The 18,976-nt window shown below is 52.8% G+C and overlaps 1 protein-coding gene across 1 annotated transcript in view; it reads left to right on the top strand.

Moving 5' to 3' along the window:
- The first annotated feature begins 17,716 nt into the window (after positions 1-17,716).
- Positions 17,717-18,976, top strand: part of LOC105697908 (semaphorin-1A) — a 70,957-nt gene continuing 69,697 nt past the window's right edge. The window contains exon 1 of the mRNA XM_012421641.1: positions 17,717-17,798. Within this exon, the coding sequence (XP_012277064.1) occupies positions 17,783-17,798 (16 nt within the window). The 5' untranslated portion in view covers positions 17,717-17,782. The remainder of the gene's footprint in view (positions 17,799-18,976) is intronic.

The following is an 18,976-nucleotide window of genomic DNA, read 5'->3' on the forward strand; positions in this document are numbered from 1 at the left end:
GTCGTCTGGTTAACCCGCGCCGTGTACCATAAATCACTCCAAAGGAAATAATAATATCATATTCGACATTTGGGAACATCAATCGCATCCCAGTCAACTCAAATAAGAATTTCCCATTGAAGTCGTTCACGAGTTACCATGATCCCTTTTTTTCCCCCAAATAATCGAGAACGTTTCTAGCGGGATCATTCCAGAAGCTTCGCGTCGGTTTGAATTTTCGCGCCGGGCCGCCTGGGCCGCGCGGCGACGAGGTTCGGGGCGCCGGCGCGAGATGGCGCGGCGGTCGCGGCGCATCCGCAGAATCAAAAAAGACAGCTGGGAAATGCAACATCACACATCGATTCGGTAGCCCTGCGTGGCGGTGGTTCGTGTCCGTTGGTGTTCCCGGAGTCCGCATCCGTTTGGCGTGGATAATTGCGGGTGGACGCCGGTGCCGGGGCGTGTGTCTCGCCCGGAGTGCCGAGTGCGAAGGAACGCGCCGCGTCCGCGAGTGTCGGTTAGCCCCTTGGCAGACCCGAGGCCCGTCCTCGGTCGCGCGGAGCTTTAAGGGTGGCGATCGCGCGGTGACTCGTCGCGCGCCGATACGTCGCGGCTTTCCGAGAAGGACTCGTATGCCGCGATCGCGAGGATGTGCGGAATCGCCCGAAGTACGTGAGTGGGCCGAAGGATCGAGTACCAAAGAGTAGCGTCGCGGGCACCGTAGGACGTCGCGAACCGAGCGCGTCGCCCCTGCGTAGAGGGTCCCGGTAGAGGTTATGTACGTCCCGTTCGGAGGCCCCGCCGGAGCGTCCCAACCCTCGAACGAAGCTGCGTGCCTCTGACTCGCAGCGACTTGCACCGTGCCCGGTAAATCTTCCTCGTAAACTTGCTCCAATATTTGGAAATGCTTGCGCATCTCGAGGTTTATTATTCGGGCCCGTCTCTTTCGGCCGTGTCGTCCCGCAGGCCGTTCCGCAGGTATGCGAGGAGTCGTATTACGTAGGCTCCGGGGTTCGTTACCCCTTGTGCGCGCTCTCTTTCTCTCTCTCCCTTTCTTCCCGCTGCGCCCCTCTCTCTCTCTCCCTCCTCCTCTCCGCCGAGTTTCGACCCGGAAGCTCACGGCCCGTTCCCTTTTTCAGCGACCGCTCGAGAACCAATTATTAGGAGATGTTCCAGGGGTCGGCAGGACCCGGAACGGGGGATGGTCTCGTCCGAGAGAATTGACCTCCGCGGCCTCTCGGTGACGCCTCTAGCGTCGAGACTCCGGGACGAGGTTTTTGTCCTAGAAATGACTGGCGACGCCGGACGAATCCCGCGTGCACGTCGAAAAAGAAGAAGCGAAGTAGGCGCCTCTATTTCGGAGGATTCGAGCCTGCGGTTTACGGCGTTAGCGTAACGGTTATTGGCACCGTAATAAATTACGACGCTTCTACACCGGGAGAGTTATCGTTTCGTTAAAGGGGACCGTTTTTTTTTCTCTCTTTTCCCTTTTTTCTTTCTTTCCCCTCCTTCCACTCGGCGAGGAATTAACTTCGTCGCTTTATCGAGGGAAGTCGGGGAGACGAGAGGCAAAGACGGAAGCTCTCCGCGAGAAAGTTTCGCCGCGTTTTGTCACCTGGAAGAGAAGCAAGACCATTATTCTTCAAAGCCATCGTGACCTGCCCTGTGACGGGTGTTTAAACGTTATCGGCACCCCGGGAAGTCCCGGCATCTCTTTACCGGGAATTTAATAACACTCTTCGAGCGAGGAAAAGAAAGGAAACGAATCCGAGGCGTCGACTTCGGTCATCGTTCAGGGATGTACGTCGAATTCGTTAAGTGGTCCTAGACCGTCCACCCGTTTTCATCCCTGATAGGAATATAATCCGGCGTATCCTCTTATGATTACCGAGGCCCTGTGTCGCAAATATCTTTATTATGTAATTATCCGAGGGCGGTTTCGGCGCGCCAGGCCGGAGGGCGATTAAATTGTAATATAACCGCAGAGGGAAATTTCGAGCCCCGGTACCAGGCTTTGTTATCTATCTTCCAGTGTCCCTCGATAGAAACGGTATCTGGATAGATAGAGCATGGATTAACGTGTGTTCACTGCGGATAGCAGAAGTAGCGCAATTACGGCCGCGCACTTATACGGAGGCCGGACCCCTCGAGAAAACTGGCGTTCGGCACTCGGCGCGACGCCGACGTTACTCGCGCAGAAAACGTATATTAAAGGGGAGCATAAAACTAGGACAGGTATAATAAACGTGCATCAAACGAGCGTCATTTTCCGCGCGTTTAACTTTACTCGAGTGGCATCGGCGCGTACGAGGTCGCAGGCTGCATTGTCGTGCGCGATCGCAGAGCGACGCGCGAGCTGGGGAACGCAATTAAAAAAAAAAAAAAAGAAATGCAGTTTGCTCCGACACTTAATTTTTTTTTTTTTTAGTTATGATCGCCGCAAGAGGGGTTTCGCTTCGACTTGTTCGAGGCAACGTGACGTAAATTTGTTGTATGCGTTTATTTTAATTTTACTGGAGAGACATCAATGCGTGCATTGTTGTGCGCGGATACGCAGAGAGAAAAAGAAAAGACGCCGTTTATTTCGGAACTTTCAGTTTTTTTTGTTTTTTTTTAATTAAGACGGCCACGGGAGGGAGGTCGTACATTGATGAAGTTATATTTTTCAAGCGTTCATTTAAATTATCTCGAGTGACATCGATGCGCACAAAGGCTGCATTGTCGTGTGCGGTGACAGGCGACCGCGGGGCGTCGCGCGAGTTGTCGGAAAGCAATTTAAAATGAAAGGTGGCTTGTTTCGGCACTTTGATTTCCTTCCTATTGGTTAAGGTCGCCGTAATGGGTCGTTTCGATTCGCCAAATGTTACTTTCCACGCGTTTAATGTTATTCGATCCTTGCCGAGGGTGCAGCCTGCATCGCGATGACAGCGCGGTGCCAATACGGCTCCTCCGCGTGCTCCGTATGGCTCTTTCTCACGAGATATTTTCTCCCGGTAGTAGCGTTACGTGTTCACGGGAAGGGAGAGTTCTGATCCTGTCGGCTCTTACGTCGGATGGAAAAGAGACTTTCCTTTTGTTTCTTTTACCCCTGCCCCCCTCTTTTTGTCCCAGTCCCGGTGTTTAGATATTCGAATCGCCGAGTGGGGGAGAACGACTTCGCGGTAATCGTTTTTATTCTTGCGATGAGATTTTTCGACGGATGATTCTTTCCGGCGCGATAAGGTCGTGATAATCCGTCTTTTTTGGTCTCCAGGCGGGAGCCCGATAATTTTTTAGCAGACGCACCCGGGGGTGTGTCGCGCGGGGAAACAAGACCAAAACCGATGAAAGAACAAAAAGGAAATTAAAAAGGGGGATTACCTGAAAAAACCACGGAAAAGGCGAGCTGAAAGCTCGGAATTAGCTCTTTTAATCCCGACCGGAAGTTTCTCGTAAATTCAGTACATAGTTAGCCTCGATGGCGAGAGGCGGGCCTCCGCGACGGTAAGTCACTCGGGAAAAAGGAGGAGATTTTTGCATTTTGGAGTGTGCCACGACCTCGGCACCTCTCTCTCTCCTTTTTTTTTGGATTTTCTCCTTTCGTTCTTTTTGTTTTTTTGTCCGCCGGGGAGTTTTTTCCCCGGGTATCCGACGAGCTTGTAAAACAGCTTGTTAGCGGTCGATACGTAGCGCGAATCAAAAATCCCCGATTCCCATCCCGCGCGCTCGTGTAATAAATAATCCTCTCTGTCTAAATAAATCAATCCGCCCCGATACAGGTCAATGCGGCGATACATTACAGCCGAATAAAATTTATTCGGAGCAAGGAAATTCCCTCTTGGTGGGAATAAATGTTGTTTGCCCGTAATAGGTCGGAGCACTGTCCCGTGTCGAGAGGATTGATTTATCCCGGGGAGAGTTTCGGCGTCCCCGGACGTTTTCCGAATTTTCGGGATGAATTTTTCGCTCCCCCCCCACCAAGAGAAATCCTCCACCCTCGGGAGGGAACTCTTTACTTTCTGCAGCTTCTCGAATTTTTATTTTCATATCTCCCCCTTTTGCGAACACGAGACACCCCGGGATTTCACGGGATCCCGCCTATCGGCCCGAGTATTTTAATAATGTCAAAACTGGCCGGTCTCGCTTATAGAAACGCGGAAAACTATATACCCGGTGTTTGAACAATAGAGCTTGAAATATTCAGCTTATAATTCAGTTTGGCCCGCGCCGCCGCGGCGCGTTTTCGACGCAACGTCCCCGCGCAATTTATTGCACGTAATATGCAAAACGTAACCGATATTAATTAGCACGCCATGAAATATGTATGCACACGAGGGGTCTCGAGAGCCGAGCCCTGTGAGTTTTTTTTTCTGTTTTTTTCCCCTCTCCTTTTTATTCCTTTCTTTTTCTATGGGAGAGAAGAGAAGAGTGTTTTCGGAAACGCGAGGCACTTCCGGGCCCCTTAATATCAACTTCGTGCATAACCTCGATTTATCGCCTCGCTTTCTCTCTCTATTTCTCTTTATCTCTCTCGCTCTCCGGTTATCACAGGCGATTGGCAGGCGAGAGGGAAAGAGAAAGAGAGAGAGAAAAACGATCGATCTGCAAGCTTCCTCTTATTTTGCCCTCGACTTACGACACCTAGGTGAAAGGTTTGCGTCGTAATTTGAAGCCGCGAAGGGGGGATTATTATTTTTTTCTCTTATCGTTATCTACAGGTAAGATAATTCCGGAAGGGAATGAATACGCGGCTCGAGGTTCTCGATGGGATTCAACGTGAAGTTACGATGAGATAGAGGGGTTTCGGGTTCACCTGTTTTAATTTATTACGCACCTTGAGCAGAAAAAAACAAATTCATTGAACCAAAGAAGTATATCGTTAATTCGAAGAATGATTATCCGACACAAATGATTTACCATAATTCTGAAGAAGCGTTGCGGACAATTTATTCGAAATATTTCTCTGGTTAAATGATTTCTCTTTGTCCTGAGTGTAATGTTTATCGAGTACTTATTCACGACATTAATGTACCAATTATGGGCTCGTGGATACTCCAAATAAAAAAAAAATAAAAATAAAAAATGCTAGGTTGTCATTTTTATTATCAGTATCCGCAGGTGAGATAATTCCACCATGAATAAATACGCGGCTCAAGGTCCTCGATGACGAAGATCCAACGCGTCGTGACGGTGACCCGGTGCGAGGGTTTTTTTTTTTTTTAATTAATTATTTATAAGGTATAAAACGCGCGCTACCTTATGGGGGAGAACTTATTAACGCGAATTGGAGCGCGCATCGGTCGGGGAAATAATTCACGACCTCGCGGCGCTTATCAGGAGGCGAAGAAAGGCCGATAGGGGAGGGACGGAGGCGTTCGGTAAGGAACCGTCGAGGTGATGAACGCGTGTCGTGATATCAGTAAAATAGTAAGGCTCCCGGGGCACTTGCAGGGCAATAATGGTAACTACCGTGCCGGCCGTGCGGGAGGTGCAAATTATGCGCGAGCCGCGCCGAAGGAAATGGCGGCTATACTCTCTCCCTGGCGGTGTCTGCCGCCATTTCCTGGGACAAACGCTTCTGGCCAATGGCGCCGAAACGGCCCCGCTCGCGAAATAGGATTCCCCCAGACACTTGGATTCTCGGTGGATTCAATTTTGCGGAAAACCGGCGACACCGGACTTTTCCAGGGAGAGGGGAAAAACGCTCGGGCGGCCGAGAAGAGGAGGATGAAAAACAGCGCGCCGAAAGTTCGGAAACCTTCCGCCAGGGCGCGGGAATTTACTCGCCCGGCTTTCCCGGCCGTGTGAAAAATCGGTGTTCTTTTTGAAACGGCCCCGCACTTCCGGGAATAACGATTCGCGGTGTGTTTCACGCGAAGGCCGCGTATTTCTGAAAATACGTCCGCTATCGTTGCCCGGGACGAACGTTTCCGGGCGATACTCGGCGACGCGTTCGCCCTCTGGGGGGGAGAGGGAGTATTTTCGACTCTTTCCCGAATTGTTCCCCGAGTTACGAGTTTACCCGACCGAGAGAATTATTAGCACGGCCCGGCGTTTTTTCCTCCCTCTGGTGTTTTTATTTTTTTTTCCCCCTCCGAGTAAATTCTCGCCGGACTATCGGCACTCGCGATCGGCGAGTTCGCCAAGAATCGAATCGCGTCGGATATTTGCCGCTCTTCGTGGAGGGGGCATGCGCCGAGAGAAAAAAAAATAACCTCACTGTACCACATAAAAGATTCATCGGATGACACCGAAAAAACGTTTGTTTAATTCAAGAAATAATTATCTGGCTCGAGTAAACTCGAATAAATCGGATGTTACTTTTATTCGGAATTACAATTCATTCCAGTCAAAGAATTATTCTTCATATGTCATTGGTACTATTCTAAGAAATATTTCCACGGTCCAATGAATTCTTCTTTTCTCAGGGTGGAGGGCGCGTTTAGGCGACGTTTACGGGGTGCGCGGGTTACGGCGCCGTTAATTTGGCTCGAATTGACGTTGCTCGTATTTAATTCGTAGGACCGACTCGGATCCTGCAGGTTGCGTCGATTCGGGGTTTGGCAGGTTAGGCCGAACAGGAACCCCGGAGATCCGTCCGGGTCGAGCCCTGGAGGTTAGGTTGGTTCCGACCCCGCGGATTAGGCCGATTCGGATCCTTCGAGTGAGGCCGGATGGAACCCCGGAGGTCGGTCCGAGTCGGGCCTCGGAGGTTAGGTCGAGACTCGCCAGATTGGACCGCCGAAGGGCGGGGGTGCGTCCACGGGGCGAGGGCCCCCCCGTTTGATGAATTAAGGTTGGGGGGGGGGGGGGAGGCCGTTGGAGATGCCGGCGCGATATCCGCATTGCAGTCGGCAACGCGCTCCTTTTCAACGTCTTCGGCGCGTCAAGTCAATCGGTTTTCAGTCCCCGTTCCCCTTTCTTCGGGGCGAGTGCGCGGCCTGTATAGGCCGGCGAGCCGTTTCCCTGTGCCTCCACCCTCCACCCTCTCATCCTTTCCGTCTTTCCCCTTTTCCCTCTTTTTCCTCTCTTCCCTCCGTCGCTGCGGGGCGCCGACACGGCGTTGCCAGAACGGGGAATTTTCGTCTATCGCGGCGTGTGTGGCGCAGCGAGACGCGTCGGGTCCCGCGAGTTCGCGCCGGCTCGATCGATAAGGCAGATTCCCTGTTTTACCCGCCGGGCCGGAACGCGCGCGGGCGGTTCCGGGGGCTAAGTGAAACGGGGTGAGCGAGAGAAGAGCTTCGGGGGGGCGCGTTTCGCCGTAAAGGCGAACCGGGGGCCCGCGAGTCGGCCCCCTTCCCCTTCCCCCTTCCTCCTCCCCCGGAGAGGCGCGAGCGCCGTCCGTTTACGACGGAGTTGCAGGGCCGTAATTCATTGAGGATACCCCCGGGAACGATTCCCGCCTCGTGAGAGCGACCAGACGCCTCGCCGCTCTCGAGAGGGCGCCGGACGTAATTCGGTGGCCGCGAACTGGGTCTCACCCAGGTGACTTCCTTCGTTTTTCTTTTCCTCCTTTTTTTTTTACCCCCCTCCTCTCGTCCCATTGTATTTTTTCCTCCCGCGGAGTGAAAAGTAGGAGGGGGAGGGAGTGGGTCGTCGCAATTGTTGCCGACGGCGAGGGGCGCACCGGGGAGGCGTCGGAGAAGATGGCCGCCCTCGCCTTCTTATTCCTCTCGTTAATGCAAAATTTTTCGAGTCGCACCGATCGACGGGGCTCCTCACGTAGCATTAATATTCAGAGCTACCCGGTCGCGAGCGGGGGATCAAAGGCGGCGCTTACCGCGGCCGCGAAAAGAATCTCCGGACACCGGAGGGAGGATCGATCGCGCGAGGTCCCCGTTGCCCTCCTCGCCCATAGAGGGGGGGAAGGGGGGCATAACGACGCCGATCGTTAATGGCGCGAACCCACGGGAACCGGCTGCATGCTGTTGGGATCTTTCGTCCTTACCGGGAACGGTCGTACCAGGGTCACTTCTGATCACCTGTGACCAGGCTTTAGGAAGGAAGAGGATGAAAAGGAAAATCGAGGGGAATTTTCCGACGTCCGATATGATTGACTCAGGAGAGAGAGGGGGGCTCGAAAGAGGGTATACTCGATCCGGCTGTTGCTTATCTTGGGAATTATCACCGCGGGCGGAAGTGCCCTCGTTAAAAAGCATTGTTTCCCATTTTTTGATACCTCGTCGCTGTTTTTTTTTCTCCCTCTCTCTTTTTCGAAGATCTCTTTTTCCACGTCCCTTTTTTCCCAGAGCGACGGCGCAACTCGTTTGACGCGCGCTGCCGGGTAGGTACTCGTTACCGGGAGTGCCACGTGGGAAATGTTTTTATCCCATAGATGACTCTATTCCCCGTTACATCCGAGTTTTTAAAGCTCGTTTACGCCAGCCCGGCATAGTGCGTCCGTCGTGACGCGTCCCGGGATTTCGTACCGAGGAGGGCAGGGGCAGAGGAACGTAGACGCTCCCGAAACGAAGACTCCTATGAGGATTCGAAACGGAGGGGATCGAGCTTTTCCCTCGGGCTCCTCTGTGTTACCCTTCTCGTTATGATAAAGGGGCGAGGAGAGAAATGAAATAACGCGTATCGCGCTGAGTTGTCGCTAGGGAAAGGGATGTCACAGGGATCCGCTTCGCGTCAAAGGTCGTTCATAATTGTTCTTCGTTGCTAGGACTATCCCAAGCCCATCTCTCGCGATTCAAAACGAAGGAGATCGAGCCTTTGACTTGCATTCATCCATTTTATCCGTCGCATTGTACGATAAAATGGCAAGGGGTATAATTAAATGACCCGTATTTCGTAAGTCGTCCCTAGGGAAAAGGGGTGCCTCAGGGATGCTCTTCGCGTCAAAGGTCGTTCATAATTGTTTTTGGTTGCTAGGACTATTCCAAACCTATCTTCCAATTCAAAACGAAGGAGATCGAGCCTTTGTCTTGCGCGCTTCCATTTTGTCCTTCTCATTATACGATAAAATGGCAAGGGGTATAATTAAATGGTTATTTCGTGATGATGATGATTATGAAATGATTATTTCGTGATGATGATGATTATGAAATGATTATTTCGTGATGATGATAATGATGAAATGATTATTTCGTGATGATGATGATTATGAAATGATTATTCCCGTATTTCGTAAGTCGTCGCTTGGGAAAAGGGGTACCCCAGGGATGCTCTTCGCGCGAAAGGTCGTTCATAATTGTTCCTCGTTGCTAGGACCACGTGACACTCGCGGGTTGTCGAAAATTCACCCCCGATGCCGCGATCATCGTTTCCGTGCGAGAGAACCCTCGACGTTAATCGTCGGCGGAGAAACGGGGGAGAAGAATTAAGAAATGGGAGGATTCCCAACGGGGTGAAGGGGAGGCGGGACAAATTGCGGGTATGACGCGTGAGACTCGGTAAATGGGAGCAAGTAATGAACGTCGATGCCGGGAGATTCCTCGCCGGTGGCCCCCCGGATAGCGAATTCATCCCTTCCGGGATCTGCCGTGGCGGGTCTCGTTACCGGGACTGAGAAATAAATGCTCGACGGATTTTTCCTCCCTGCCCCTCCTCTCCGGTAAATAACATTTGCCCGGTCGTGCCGGCATAATTCCGGGGTGAGAAACCCGATGCGGAGACGAGCCGCATCCTCCGCCGTCTCGTTACAAGCCGCCCCCTGCAACCCCCTGCGACCCCCCGCAAACCCCTTGCAGCCGGCTCGTCGATATTCCCAGCTTCCGCATCCCCCTCTCGGATCGCGATTCCCGCTCCTCCCGGCCAATTGTCCCGCGAGTTTTCGAAACGACTCGTCATGGGATCACGAAAATCGGGGGATCAGGGAAACCCTTTTTTCGGACTTTGTCGGTCGATCGAGACTGTGCGGTAAATCCGGTAGGAGGGGGGCTTGGAACAACGTGGAACCTTTCGAGGCAACTGGAAAAGAATTTGGGAGCGCGCGCAATTTGTCTCTTTTTTTCTTTTTTCGAGGGAAACTTTTCCCGAGAGGGGAGGAGGAACAAGTTCGCGTCTTAAGGAAGTTCTGACGGCCGAATTTTTTTTGGAGGAACGAGAAGTAACCTAATGCGAAATAAAAAAAAAATAAGAAAAAATGCCGTAGGAAGATACCCGAAAATGGTATCGGGTAATCGATGCCGACTTGATAATCGAGGGCGAGTCCGAGCGATGGGTTAAGGTGATACGAAAGTGTCATATGTACATGCCGAAAAGTGAAAATATTACTAAAACTTCTCTCCAAATTGGGTGCGCCGAATCATTTGAAACTTCCGAACTGATACTAAAGCTGAGATTACGGAAGCCCTGAAGAAGAACGCGATGCTGGTGAAATTCCATTTTTCGCGAAAATAATTCATATTTATCTCGGACGAGAACCAAGAGAAGACATTCTTTTTTTTCTTTCTTTTTCGAAAGATGAAGTTTCACCAGCATCGCGTTCTTCCTTAGGGCGTTCATAATCACGTGCTGACGTTTCAGATAATTCGGTGCCTCACTTTGGAGAAAAGCTTTATAAATATTTTGACGTCTTATATGTATAGAATGACCCTTTCGTATCACCTTAATAATCGAGACGCTTTATGAATATTTTTACGCTTTATACGCATAGAATGACGATTTTACATTACCTTAATAATCGCCTCGAGCGAGTCGTTCGATTTCCTTGAAGAAGGGTGTCTTCGATCGGCCCACACAATCGAGCCCGAACTCGAATAACGCGACGCACTTATTGCTGCCTCGAATTCCCCGGGGTAGCGGTATCCCCGTTGTCCCGATCTGTCCGAGCGGGCGAAGTCAATGAACTTCAATTCAAATGATTCGGACTAATCAATGCACATTGAAATTCCCCGGGAGATTTACATATCCGCCCGGCCCCGGTTCATTCAAGACTCGGACTTAATGAAATTCAACTCTACGGCGACGTGGAGGTACGCATCGGCCGGCCGAATTCGTCGGATCGCCCACCTGCCCGTCCCTAGGTGGTACCCGCGACTGGGCGAGTCCGCTGATTAAGGCGATACGAAAGTGGCGCCAAAGAGGTCTCGTTCGTGCGACCGTTCTCCGAACTGGGTGTTCCGAATCGTTTCAAACTTCCTAATATAAATACGGAGGCTGCGAGCGAGGTCCCGACCCCCATGAAATTTCAATTAAAAAAAAAAATCTTACCGACGTTTCGAAAAATTTCTACTGCAAAGTTTGAAACTATTCGATGCATCCAGTTCGGAGAAAAGTGTTACGAACGATCGACCTCTCGGGGGGCGGTTTCATATCGGCTTAAGTGTGGGTTGGTTAAGGGAAAGAAACAAAACAACAACTGATTACGTTTTTTATTCTCAGGTCTTCACTCCTTATTATATATTTTGCGCTATCTTTTGACGGGAGTACTTAGAAAAAATCACAAGGGTGCGGGATGGTTCCGTCTTTCTGGATTTTCTCGAGCGCGGCTCGAATCTTTCGCTGCTACATGGAACTCGGCTTCTAGAGGAAGGGATATTCGGCTCCACGTATCTCGGTGAGACCGAAAAATGTCCGGGTCCTTTCTCCCCTTTTTTCCTCCCTTTTTTCTCTCCGGATCGTTTCCGGGCCCGTCTCGGGGTGCGCACCTTAGGGCGCGTATGGCGCACACCCAGCCGCATATTTATCGCTTCCGGATGCGCGCTGCCCGTGACGTTTACGAACGTAACCCCCGGGACGCGGCCGTGTGTACGGAAGCGCTTAGCCGGACGCCCGGCCCGCCTCGGTGAACGTCCCGACGCGAGTGAGAGGGACCGAGGAGAGGAGAGGGACGGAGGGCGTGGGCGAACGCAGTCGAGCCGCCGTCACGGTGCGTCCGCCATCCCTCGGCGGCGCGCCACGGCCTATGACGCTCCCAGATGGGAAACTCGCCCGCATATTTCGACCCCGACCCTCGAAACGCGCCCAAAAAGGACTAAAGAAGAAAAGTTATAAGAGGCTTCGTGACCTAGGACCGTAAAAAGATTATTACCTCGGTAAATAAATATGTTACGCTAAAACAAAGACATCCCAAAATCCATTTAAAGATAATGTACAAAATGAGATCACCTCGTCCTTGTATCCAATAAATTGAATAAAATGAATTGTAAGCATCGGGGCGTTTGTACCGATCTCGGGAACGAGAATCCGGGACTTTATGGGATTTGCTTTATGCCATGGAGAATCTCCTAGGTTCAGGCGTATGACGCACTAATCCGTGAGAAGAGGGAGTCGACCGGCGAGATATATATATTCCGGCGGGGGTGAGGAAAAATCGGTTAGTCTTGGGAAATAAGGATCCCTTCCTTCGGGGTGTGTACTCCGATCTGGAGTCCGATAACGGAAGATAGCCGCGTATCGGGGAGACTTTCGAAGCGAGGAGTTTAGGAAAAGTAATCGGGGCCGGTTAGCGATGAGTCAGAAACGACGAGGCAAAATGGCGGCCGCCGCTCACCCCGCTTTTACTTTGACCGCTTTCTTTCCCTCGGCTGGCGTCCCTCTCTCGCTGTCTCTCTCCAGGGGCGCGCGCGCTATCTCCGGGCCGTCCTCTCTTTCCCTGTCCTGCCCTCTCTTTCCCTCTCTTCCTCCCCCGCCCTAGGCCGGTCCTCGGTCGGACGAGGCCGCGACGTTGCGGACGGGAGTTAAGCATCGAGGGGTTTCCGCGGTCTCTCCTCTTCTCATCGGGACCGATTGGAAAACTTCGGCCCGAGCCCCGCGCCCCCCCCTCGCCCGGGACTCTTCGTCCGTCTCTTTTTGCACCCAGGGTCGTCGATCGACCGGCAAGTTTGCCGCGAATTTCTTAAAGTTTCGCCCCCGCCGTCTCTCGACTCGTCGGGGATAACGGGCCAATCGGTACGGGTGATCGATTACCCGAAGGGAGATTATATTTATTACCCAGAAATTATCCCAAAGGAAGAAGCCCTTCTCGAAATTTCGACCCCATACCCCGAGAAGGAAAAAAATGTAATTGAACCAAAGAAACATCTCGCTAACTCAACGAATAATTATTTCACTCGAATAAACTCGAATGAATTGGATGCAAGGTTTACTCGGAATTATGACAATTTATTCCGTGAAAAAAGTCGGAAAAAAAAAAATGAAATGTATCTTTCGTTCAATGACATCCTTTCTTTCTCAGGGCCCTCCGCCCCGAAATTGCCGGATAATTTATTCCTCGCGCGTTCTTCGCTTCCTTTCATTTATTCCTTTCTTTCGAGAATTCCTGTATCCCCGGTCGCGTTTCCTTCTCCCATGAATTCCGAGGAATTTCCTGCTGTCTTTCAGGATTTTTTGTTCCTTCATTTTTTTTTTTTTCCGTAACTAATCCTTGTCCTTCGACAAAGGACCCTTGCCTCGTGTAGCAAGGAGCTGAAAAACGCGGCGGAGGGCGCGGGTGCGCTTCTTATTTACATTTAAAGCCGAGCCCCTCCCCGCCACGGGTTAACGCCTCGGTACGAGCGAGCAGAATGTATACACTCGCCCGGAATAATTCCGACCTTGTCTAAACGCTCCCTCGACAAGATGAGTTTCCTAGGCCGCTCTTGGAGGAGACCCGCGCCCCGCGACGCTCTCCGGCGAATCGTTTCTTCCCTCCCCCGTCTCTCCTTCCATTCCCGATGCACTTTTGGTCGTGGGAGGCTTGCATAATGCACCCGGGGAAATTGGCACGCCGCAGGTACGCGCACGGGTCGCGAGTGCGCGATAACTCGGGGATTACTTGATGTAGAAATTCCTGCTTCTTTCTCGGAGGTGTCGACGAATACTCCCACGAAGACTCGAGATTCGCGGTCGAGAAACTCCTCTTCGAAATGAAACGATTTTTTTGCCCTATTTTTTTCAATCATTACTTTTTTTTTATTCTGCAATTAATTACTGATTCTTACGTCAGTGCGTTCTAGAGTCTCGAGCAGCTTGCGTGGATTTGAGATTTATAGTTTATCGCTGTTTTTATTATTCCTCTCCGTGTGGTATGGCATTCAGATTTCCTTGTAGGTGTTAGTGCACCGTTCTCTCGGTAAATTACTTTTTGGGTTCGATATCGCAGGAGATTACCGGATAAACGCGTGCGGGTGCGGGCTCGGACGAGGGAAGCGAATCGACCGAGGAATCGATTATCGGAATCGCTTTGTCTCGACTCGGCGCGGAGAATCGACCGCGGGACCTTAATGGCGCGTTAGATTATTTCATTTCGACCGAATATGTCGAGCCTCGAGTCTGGGCCTTTTTCTTTTTTCCTGCCCCGCGAGGCGAGTATCTGATGCATATAAAATCATTCGATTCAATAATCGCCGGGTTTTGTTGATTTTGCGTTGCGCGACCGCATTGTTTTCCCTCCTTTGTCAAATTACTTCGCTCGGCGATCGGGCCAAATAATTTCACGTGGGTGATTATTATCTTTTATCCGGCCCCGACGATAACGTCCCATTTCCGATCACCCGGGGAAGTTGTTAAATCTCGCCTCTACAGGTTGCATGTTTTTTTATTTTAACGCAGTTTTTTTTTGTATATCACTTTTCGAAAGGAAGACGAGTAGGTAAAAATGTCGGAATTCGCGGATATCGATAGCACCCTTGGTACCCGTCGAATTGTTACGCACGCGATAATATCGATACTGCCACTCAGCCGGTGTGTCGATCAATATCGGTTATTGATGTCAACGCTCGACATCGAACACCTCCCCGGTGACATATTGCCACGGTATCTCCGCGCAAAGTAATGACACCGGTGTTCCGACATTTGACGCCCGTGTCGAAAGAAATTAACCACCTCGAGTGCGTAAGGCGACACCGCGAAATAAGGCAGTCCAGCGCCTCGGCGCATCAAACTCGAGTTCGAAGTAAACTCGGTACTGTAGTTCAAAGTTAATCAGAGAACGGTATACGTGTATGTCCGATACGACGGTAAAATATGACCGGCGATAACGAAGCGGGAGCCGTCCGTCCCGCGCGGCTAATTCTTTGCAAATGCCCCTACCGACGTCCGGCGAGTCCTTTTATAGCCTCGGTCCCGCTGCCCCCTCCCCGCCCCGGCCCACGTGCGCACGCACCTCTCCTCCTCCCACCGACAACGCACTATTTCGAGGGCAAGTATGACCGTTTCCCTTGATTCGTCAATTAGTTTAGATGCCACTCAAAGTGGCATACTCGCAATTGATACTCGCTCCTTCCGATAATCTATGATTCGATGCTTTTAATATACCCCACCGCATCTAGGGACTCCGCTTTCGCGGCGGGTCGTAAATTAAAGGGCGCGACACCGACGTTTATGAATATTACCGGACGTAAATATTGGCCGCACTCGTAATTACGTTGCCCGAATTAGCATCGATTCTTGGCATCGAGGGCTTTCACGATCAATTTGCCTCGGCGGCCGGTATGGGGTATACCTCTCCCCCGGGACATATTTCCGGGATGCCTCCGTGTATGCACGCGCATTCTTACCGAGGGCCGGAAAAGGCGTATTATCGAGTTTCCCCGGTGGAATAATATCAACACGAGCGGAATCTACAATTGCCGATACGGCGGGATCGACTTTCATCGCCCGCCTCGACGTACTCGTATTTACCGGGAAAATCGTCCCAGGTTACGACTTCCGTGTATTACATTTCGCGTATATCAGCCATACTCGCGTCACGGTACCCTCCGATAATTGGGTCATATCATTTCCGCGGAAATATATAATTTTTTTCCCATGACTCTCCACGAATTTCGCCGGCCCTTTATCCGTTCGTCCAGGAAAAGGACTCGAGGAAGGGTTAATAAAAATGCATCCTCGTGAATTTTTCCCTCCTCTCCCTTCGTTCCATTTTTTCCCCGACTTTGAGAGTAGGTTTCGACCCGGGTGCCCCCGTCTCTTGGAGGAGAGCGCACTCGTGCTTTTGGCGCGAGCTCGACCCGGAAGATAATCTCCGATGCGACTCGTCGTTCTTTCTCGCGAGATCCTCGATAAACACTCGAGATCCATGGCCGTTTTTATTGTCGATTCTCGAGGGGCCCCGGGGGTGGGGCAAAGGGACCGACGAGGGGGCGGAGAGGAAGGGTTGTCTCGCTTTTTTGCGCGCCTCCGTCGCGATGAAGGACAGGCCTTCGATTAAGAGTCCTCTCGTCCCGGCGGATGCGACGAGGAACGGGGAGGAGGCAGCCGAGGCGGGCAAAAACCGTAAGAGAAACGAGGGGACACTCGGAGCCGGGAAGAGGAAGGATGGCCGGGATTGCAGGACTGTATAAACAGGGACGTTTTGTCCCATTGCGTCGCCGGCGTAACGCGGTGTCTTTAATGGCCAGAAATTCACCGACCGAGTTCGCTCGCGTTTATTTTCCACCTCGTTCGGCCATCGATCCCGCCCGTTTCTCCGCCATTGCGATTTTTCTCTCTCTCCAGGAGGACGTTCCTCCCTCCGTCAGATGCAGGGGTCTTCCTTCCCCCGAGGGGAGGTTGGATTTTCTATGCCTCGCTTTCCTCCGTCCCCTTCCTCCTATCTTTTTTTCTTTTTCTTTTCCATCAGGTTTTCTCGATTTCGAATCTCGACGCATCTCTAGGGGGTGCGTCGATACGCACCGAGGCTCGAAGGCATCGGACCAGTCCCGTTCCCATTCCCCGTTTCTCGTGTTCCGATACCCGGGTGCGATACATCGATCCCCCGGCTCGGCCTCGAATCGGCCGTAGTCGATCTACCCGGAAAACATTTATCAGCCTAACCGAGTCGGACGTCGGTTACATTGATCGGTACCGCGTATGCGTACTCTCTTGTGTGTATTATTTTACGTACAACTCCGCCCAACGCGGTACAGGTGTTAGGGTTGGTGCACCCCCGCGCAGGTGAGACGGACGGAGTACAAACGACCCGCGTCTTCGTTACCGGCCGAGAATTCAATCGAATCGACATCCGCAGTCTCTCGCCCCCGTCCTCCGAGGCACCCTTCCGGCGAGGGGAGGGACGGGGGAGAGGGAGGGATTTGTAAATCTACGTCGTTTCTCTTCATCGGGCTCGCATCCGCGTTCGTTCCAGCGACGATCTGTTACGGACAGGCGCGCTCGTTGGAGGGGGAGCGGGGGTGGCGTCGACAGCGGGAGCGAAAACTGGAGCGAGAGAGAGAGAGAGAAAGGGCGGGTGGATAGACAGACGGGAAGTCTAGCGAAGAACAAGGAACCCCGCGCGCCCGTCGCGTCCGACAGGACGACCGGGATTTCCTCAGGTTCTTTTTCTCCCCCGTACCCCCTACCCTCCCACTCCGCGCGCGGTGCGACTCTTGCGAGCACGTCGCGCCGCGCGCGCATCCGCGACCCGACTGAAGCGCTCTTTCGTCGTTCTGCTTGCAGGTTGGCACCGGCGCGCTCCCCGAGCGCGAATCGCGGGGTCGAACCCGGCCCCTTCCCCGCGCGCGCAGCCGCAGCGCGCAGGCGCGCGCTCGCTCGCCCGCAGGCGCGCGCGGCACCTGGCGGGCCGGCGGCGCGGCGCGCGGGCGCCAGTGCGAGTCCGACCGTCCGGCGGGCACGACCGAGAGGCATGCGAGGACCGGCCGGCCACGAGTCGGCGCCCCTGGACCGAACGGTCGCGCTACTCGACCGGGCGCGGCCATAATGCGCGCCCCCTCCATCGTTGCCGAGTGCCGAGAGGCTGAGCTGTGTCCCGAGTGCGGCCCCAAAGGCGGCGCGCCCGTGTGAACCGCCACCCACCCCCTCCCCCCCGGCCACGTGGTACGCAGGGACACGCGGCTACAGCTGTCAACGACCCCCAGCCATGCAGTCGGCCGCCGCGAGGCTGCTCCTCTCGTGCTACGCCGCCGCCCTCCTCGGCGCCGCGCTCGCCGCCTGGCAGGAGAACGTCAGGCCCAAGATGTACGTCCAGCTCGGTGAGTCTCACGCTTTGTTTGTATCTACACTTCTTCCCCTCTCGTCATCCCTTCCCTCGTTTAATTGAACTTAACCGGTGGATTTACCAGGAACCGCATATGAGTGTCGGGTCTTGTTCAGTTTACGAGATTTGGAGAAATATCAAGAATTTCAAGAATCCCCTTAGACGTGATTCTTTTTAAGGTTCTATTTATTTACGTAGCTCCTGTTATGTGTGACCGCAATGAAGCGGAAGAAGCGACACCGATTACTTGTAGCCGCGCGGGGTGAATTACGCCTTCCTGTTCGGTATCCGACTAGCGAATACGGGATGGGCTGCTGCGAATCGCTCGTTTTTTTTTTTTTTTTTTCTTTAACCCGCTAAATTCCAAACGCGAGTCCTGGTCACGAGGGGCAACTCGGCCTTGACCCGCTCTAGCCTGGTCCAGCGAGAATTTCTCCGGTTGAGAGACCCACGCCGTTGAATCTAGGCCACATTTTCTAGGTCTCGATGTCGAGGTGAGTCTCGCTTTGTCCCGACGCGGATCGTCCATTAGTTGCGGAGCCGACATCTCGCACGGGTCGCGAGGTCGGAGCCGACCCATCGAAGGGGCCCCGCTTTGATTTCGTCGACTCCCTTTTTACGAGGGGGTCCTGCGGAGAGGCTTTGGTTTAGACCCCGTGACTAATGCCGCCCCCCGCCCCCCACCCTTCGACCCGCTCCAAATTGATTGGACTGCGAATCGTCCGGCATGAATTATTCATACTTTACCCCGCGATAAACCAATTTCCCGTCTAACCGAATTAAAAAGCCGGGAGGGGGGAGGGGCCGACCCCCATCCCCGAAAGCTGGCCCCGATAAGGCGCCGAGGGAAAGGGTTGCACCAACCCCTGGGGAATCTCGGGTGAATTCCGCCGGTGCGGGTCGAACGTACACCGGATCTGCCCTCCACCCTTCCCCGAGGTTCAATATCGATAACTAATTAATTTGCGTTAACATTTTTGACCGAACAGACGCGCGACGCTTTAAACGCTTCGATCGATCGGCCAGCGTGCTCCGGATTGTGCCGCCCCCCTCCTTACGATCTCACGCGTTAGGTCGAAATGGAAATTTATCGCCCGGTAACGGGGGTGATCGGTTCTATTTTCGATCTCGAACCCGACGTGGCCGACATTTATGACCGACTACCTTGGCTCA

This window comes from Orussus abietinus, unplaced genomic scaffold (assembly GCF_000612105.2).
Source record: "Orussus abietinus isolate OABI.00-Male unplaced genomic scaffold, Oabi_2.0 scaffold1, whole genome shotgun sequence".
NCBI classification, from domain to species: Eukaryota; Metazoa; Arthropoda; class Insecta; order Hymenoptera; family Orussidae; genus Orussus; species Orussus abietinus.